At 38.7% G+C, this 6,915-nt stretch overlaps 1 protein-coding gene across 1 annotated transcript; it reads left to right on the top strand.

Annotated features, from left to right (window-relative positions):
- Positions 1-1,659: 1,659 nt before the first annotated feature.
- Positions 1,660-2,196, top strand: LOC131219252 (uncharacterized). Its single transcript, XM_058214300.1, has one exon. It carries the CDS (start codon positions 1,770-1,772, stop codon positions 2,034-2,036), a length of 267 nt encoding a protein of 88 aa, XP_058070283.1. The 5' UTR covers positions 1,660-1,769; the 3' UTR covers positions 2,037-2,196.
- Positions 2,197-6,915: the final 4,719 nt, after the last annotated feature.

Raw genomic sequence — 6,915 nt, 5'->3', positions numbered from 1 at the left:
TTGACGTGCACAACATAATATCACATTGCGTGGTACCAAGTAACTCAGTACGTTCTTATCGTACTAAGTAAACTCTATTAAGGCCCACCATGAATGCATGTGGTTTATCCACACCGTCCATTCGTTTTTCCAGATCATCTTAGTGGTTGAACCCAAAATTGATGCATATCCAAAGCTCGAGAGGACCATACCACAGGAAAAAGTAGAAGTATTGATTTCTACCATTGTAAAATTTATAAGGCACCCTGGTGATGTTTATTTGTCATCCAACCTATTCATAAGATTAGAAAGACATGCGTGAAGGGAAAAGACGAATATAAGCTTGATCTAAAACTTCTTTGACTCCCAATAAATTTTCAACGACAGGCGTTCAATTCACACTATTTTTGGTGGTGTGCTCCACTTGAGGATTGGATACACTCTATTTTTGGGATAAAGCCCTAAAATTTGTTAAAAGAGATGGGCGGACTGGATAAATTGCATGAATGACAGTTGGGCCCACTAAGTTTACTCAGTACGTGTAATCCACTTCGGTGTTACACCAGCCAATCCACTTCCTAGTTTTAAGGACCGGTACACCTCCCCAACGCAACCTCATCAATGTGCCACCCACTACCGGTTCCTATATTCATGGTACTGGGCTTGCATGACTTGCACTCACCTGTTGCGACCTATGCTATCATAAGTTTGCACGGATAGGATATCACTTGCAATAACTTAGTGACTATATGTGATAAATATTCATAAGAATCACTCCGGATTGGTTCGGATCGGATCCATTTGGTTCGGATTTCGGTTTGGATCGGTCCGGATCGGATTCATTCGATTTGGATCGGTTCGGATTGACCACGATCCAAACTTGATCCGATGAATGGTCGGATTTGACCGATCCAACTTGAACTGCACCGATTCAGGCCTTCGGTTCGGTTCGGATCTGGTCAGATCCGCCCGATCAGGTTGGTTTGTGCCCAGCTTTACTCACAACAGTTATATTGTTGCTGTATTGACGTCAGCAAGTTCTGTGGGTCCCATCATGAGTTATGTATTATATCTAAACCGTTCATCCATTTTGTGATCTCGTCTTAAGAAAAATAAAGTAAATTTAAAGATCAAGTATACCACACTGCAAAAAGCCGTGGAAGATTGAACGTCTACCATTGTAACCCTTATGGGGGTCACAGAAGTTTCGGATCAATATGAAAATTGTTGATCCTCTTCATCAATGTATTTTCCACCTTATTAACATATTGGATGTAAAATAAACGTGATGGTGGACTCTAAGAATTTTTTAACGGTGAAAATATTATCCTCCCTGTTATTTCCTCCCTGTTATTTTTGGTGTGGTCCATTTTAGCTCTGGATATGATTTTTTTTTTTTCTAATGCTCTAATATGATCTCGAAAAATGGATGAACGGTGTGGATATAATAAATACATCATTGTTGAGCCATGTAACTTTGATCTCCTTTGAACCGTTCGTACAACACCGAGCTCGAGGAGCGTCGGCGCTCGTCTACGCGCGACACGTATCTACACCAGCTATATAGCTGATGTGTGGTACACCAGCCAATCCGCTTCCCCTACAATGGTTAGGAAAAACGAATGGACGATATGGATGCATTATACATATACAAGGTGGGCCCCACGGTAACCCCACGGTAAGGGCCGCACTTGGGTGAGGCGGGGTCTCACCGAATCCGCTCTCCTTACACGAAGAAGGAAGAGCTTGGAATTATCAATCGCCGGTCTCTTTCTCTCGCCTCATCTTCAATGGCGACTCCAGCGAGAGCAGATATCCTCTCTCTCTTCCGCTCTCTGCTGCGAACGGCTCGATCCTTCTCCGACTACAACATCAGGGAGTACGCCAAGCGCAGAACCGTCGACGGTTTCCGCCTAAACCGCAATCTCTCCGACCCTTCTTCAATCTCTTCGGCGTACTCCGACGGAAAGTCTCAGCTCGAGGTCGCAAACAGGCAGGCAATCGTCTATTCTCTCTACGCTCCCAAGGCGAAGAGCGTCATGGAAATCACAAGCTGATGAGGTTCTGTCGTCATCTGTTATCGGTATCGACTCTGGTTTGTATTGGATTATCTTACTTGGAACCCTTTTGATGGGATTTTAGGTTGCCGTGTTTTAGAAAAACTGAAATTCTTTGGTTTTTCATTCATGGGTTTTGTGAATTTGTAGTTTGAGATTACTGGGTGTTGATGTTGGAATGTTTGGGGGTTTTGGAAGTATAGGTGGTCTTGAAACTGAAAGTGGAGTGCATTCTTTTCGTGACGGAATCACGAGCTGTCTCATTCCTAAATTGGTCCTTTGGGGCACCAAATTACACTGATTAATTATGAAATATCAGGAAAATTCATTAGGCCGTGTTTGGATGTTGGTAAGTTTTTTAAGTTGCAAGTAATTTACAGGTGAAAGAAAGTTACATGTAATCCCGTTTGGATGTAAATTATTACTTACAGGCAACTTAGTTTTCGTGTTTGGATAACATATAAGTTATTTATAGGTAATAAGTTGTATATTCATACCAACTAGAGGTTGGAATATGAAATCGTTTAAAAATCAGATTAAAACATAAGAAAGCTTGGATAAAAGTATGCTGTTTTATTGAGCCCATCTAGATGAATAATGAGACCGATTCTTAGGCTAAACTAATCATCATGTGAGCGATAAAAGTGGGTCCACTTATTCGAAATGCTTGTAATGTGGAAAAAAAGCTTAAGGTAAGCAAAATGGAACTAAGATTTTTCTTCAGGTGGGCCATAAAGTGTCATTTCAACTTTTTTCCTTCAATTTGAGGTTTATCGAACAATTTGGCCTTGGCTTTTTAAAGCAATTTTAACCATGCCAATGGTGGCTTGCAATTGGATTGAAAAAAAAAATAATGCACAACATATAGTTGAGATTTAACTGGAAAAAGGTCCACCACTATTATCATCAAAGCATAGTAAAAAGAGGGGGAAAAGCAACAGTTGAGAAGCCAGATGATTGGACAGAGCATTAAAATAAGACGGAAGTGAAATCCTTCCGGCTCATCTTATTTGTTTGCAACAACTAGGTGGGTTCCACTATGATGTTTGTGAGAAATCCATCCGGCCATCAGTTTTGCCAGATCATGGGCCCACCGTGATCCATATGTTTGATTGACACTGTCCATCTATTTTGATAGATCACTTTAGGGCATTAGCCCGAAAAGGAGGCATATCAAAGGCACAAATGGACCACACCTGCATTAAGCAGTGCAGATTGAACTATTACTGTTGAAAACATTGTAGGGCCCATCATGATGTTTATTTACAATCCTGATGTTTATTTACAATCCAACCCGTCCATCCATTTTGACATATCATTTTAGGGAATGAAGCAAAAAAGAAGGCTGATTGAAGGATCGTGGACCACACCACATGAAGCAGTGGGGAAAGAAAGTGTACCATTGAAAACTTCTTGGGGGCTACAAAAGTTTGGGATCAAAGCTGATATTTATGATTTCCCTTCATTTAGGTCTACATGACCTTATGAACAGGTTGGATGGCAAATAAACATTATGGTGGGCCCCATGGAAGTTTTCGACAGTAATATTTCAATCCCCATTGCTTCATGTGGTGTGGTCCACTTGAGCCTTCAAGCAGCCTCTTTTTTGGGGTATTGCAGTAAAATTATCTGTCAAAACAGATGGATGACGCGGTAGGTTTGAAATATAAAAACTTTCTAGTCCTGATATTCAAAACCGTTGAGGCTTGATTGAGCCTCCGACTTTACTGGCTTTGTAGAGTTTTTGGGTTTCTAACCCATGTTTAACACTTTAGCATTACCAGGTTTAACATTGATGTTTGCAGGTTTGGACTTATGAACAATTTTTCAAGCTTATCCAGTTTGGATGAATTGGGTATTTTTTGTCTTTCATTTTGTGCTTTGTTGAATTCATAGTGCAGGATTACTGAATTTGATGTGAGATTTTTACTGGATCTGAAATTTACAGAATAGTTGGATTGATTTTAATGGGTTGGGGACAATGGTAATTGCTACTGCTACTACTATTTTGTTTTGTGGATTTGTGAATTTGTATTATAAGAATACTGGGAAAATTATGGGTTTTGAATCGTACTGAGTAAGTTTCAATTATTTTGGTTATGCTGATGTCGAAAAAAATTGAAATCTGTCATATTTGTTGTATGGCTTTAACTTGTTATTCAACATTACCCAGTGGATTGTTTGATTTTGATCCATAGATATGTTGGAAGATTCAGGAACATGCGTCCCTAGATGTGTTAACCAAGAAGGCATCTATAGGGTTGTTGAGAATGCTTATTAACCATCATCTTAATAGATATTTGAATTGCTTTAGGCTTTTCCTTTGAATAAGAAAGAATAGGGAGTATGTGTTCTTTTTTCCTTTTCTGTTTTCTTCCACTGATTCTATTTTCCTACTTAGATTATTGATGGATGAATATAGGGAGAGGATGAAGGATTTGACACCGTCTTTATTGACTTAGAGAAAGCTTAAGATAGAGTTCCTAGAGAGTTAATCTGGTAGTGTTGGGAAAGAAAGGAGTTCCAAGAGGATATATTGACATGATTAAGGATATTTATAAGCGAGCAAAAACAAATGTGATGACCACTAGTGGAGAGACAAGTGAGTTCCCAATTACTATAGGCTTGCACTAGGGATTAGCGTTGAGTCCCTATCTTTGCGCATTGGTTATGGATGAGTTAATGGGGCATTTGCAGGAAGAGATCCCATGGTATATGTTGTTTGCAGATGAATAGTTCTGATTAACAAGATGAGGGAGGGTGTAAACACAAAACTAGATTTATAGAGGGTGCTTTAGAATCTGAAAGATAAAAATTAGTTAGACTAAAACAGAGTATATGGAGTGCAATTTTGGTAACAACAGGAGTGAGAACAAGGAATTTGTTAAGATTGCTAACGAAGAAGTTTCCCATATGACCACTTTTGATATCTTGGCCTTGGGTCGATAATTCGTTAGAGTGGAGAGATTGAGAATGATGTTGCTGATAAAGTTCATGCGGGGTGGAAGAAATGGAGATGTGCCTTTGGATTTATTTTATTTTATTTTTTGTGATTGTCTTGTACCACTCAAACTAAAAAGGGAAATTTTATAGGATAACTATAAGACCAGCCATGCTTTATGGGATACAATGTTGGGCAGTTAAGGAACACCATGTTCATATGATGCATGTAGCTAAAATGAGGATGTTGAGATGGATGAGCAGCAAGATAAGGATATAATTAGAAATGAATGCATTTTGAGGAATTTAGGAGTAGCACCAATAGGTAATAAGATGAGTGGAAGTAGACTTAGATGGTTTGGTCTTGTGCAATAGAGACCAAGAACCGCATGGGTTAGGAGTGAGTTAGTACAAGTTGAAGGCTCTAAAAGGGCAAGGGGAAGGCCCCAAAAGACATGGGTGTAGGCAGTAAGAAAATATTTGATGACCTATGCCCGTGCTGAAGTTGTGGCCCTTGATAGAGTGGGATGGTGGAAAAGAATTCATGTAGCAGAATCCATTCAGTCAGGATAAGGCTTAGATGACGATGTTATGGGCTTGTGAATTTGTTTTGTAAGATTATTTGTTCTGATATACTACATTTGTGGGTTATTAGTCTTACTGAAATTCAGGCTGTCATTGGTGCATACAGTTGTTGAACGAATTGGAAATTTGTAATTTTTTTTAATGGTTTTGCAACTTTGTACCATAAGATATCTGAGCTCAGTGCGGGACTATGGCCAATTTTGAATTTATTGAAACATGGATTGATTTTGCTGCCTAACCATCTTGGGAGCAATGAGAATGTGATTTTTTGTCCTCCTATGTTGTGAATCTTTAGTATCAGATTACTGGGTTTGGTGTAGAGCTTTTATTGGATTTGGATTTTGGAATATTTTGATGCATACCCATATTGGAAGGAATTGGGAAATTGTTATTTTTGGTTTATAGGTTGTGAATTTGTGGCATTGGATTACTGGTTTTGACATAAGAATGTTGTGTGTTTGGTTTTTTTGAATGATTTTGATTCATAGTTTTAATGGATCCTAAACCCTATCGCATCTTAGATTTGACTCGAGGAATTTGTGCTCTTGCTATATCCCTTGATAATGCGCAAGAAAGGTATTTTTACATCTCTTGGTTCAAAATTCTACTCTTTCAGGCAGTTCTAAATCCCTAGCAATATTCCTCCCATTCCTTTGCAACCCCTTTAGGGTCTGTTTGGATTGTGGGAAAAGAAAATAGAACTCAAAGAGTTTCCCATTATTTGAGGAAAAAAAATAGTGAGATTGGAAATAGCAATCAATAGCCTTTTTTATAGTAATATTCCTCCCATTATTTGAGAAAAAAATAGTGAGATTGGAGGTACTTGCATCTCTCAGTTCAAAATTCTGACTCTTTCATGCGGTTCTAAATCCTTAGCAATATTCCTCCCATTCCTCTGTACCCCCTTTAGGGCCTGTTTGGATTGTGGGAAAAGAAAAGAGAACTCAAAGAAGAGTTTCCCTTTATTTGAGAAAAAAAAATAGTGAGATTGGAAATAGCAATCAATAGCCTTTTTTATAGTAATATTCTTCCCATTATTTGAGAAAAAAATAGTGAGATTGGAGGTACTTATCTCTCGGTTCAAAATTCGGCTCTTTTAGGCAGTTCTAAATCCCCAGCAATATTCCCTCCCATTCCTCTGCACCGCCTTTAGGGCCTGTTTGGATTGTGGGAAAAGAAAAGAGAACTCAAAGAGGAATTTCCATTCACTTGAGAAAAAAATAATAGTGAGATTGGAAATAGCAATCAATAACCTTTTTCATAGTCAAATTCTCATGCACAAGATATGAGTTGAAACTTGTGGGAGGAATATGAGAATTGCACTTGTTATCCAAACAACATCCCCCAAAAATGG

This window comes from Magnolia sinica, chromosome 11, assembly GCF_029962835.1.
Source record: "Magnolia sinica isolate HGM2019 chromosome 11, MsV1, whole genome shotgun sequence".
Classification (NCBI taxonomy): Eukaryota; Viridiplantae; Streptophyta; class Magnoliopsida; order Magnoliales; family Magnoliaceae; genus Magnolia; species Magnolia sinica.
The sequence above is the reverse complement of the archived record's forward strand: the minus strand, read 5'-3'. Positions and strand labels throughout refer to the sequence as shown.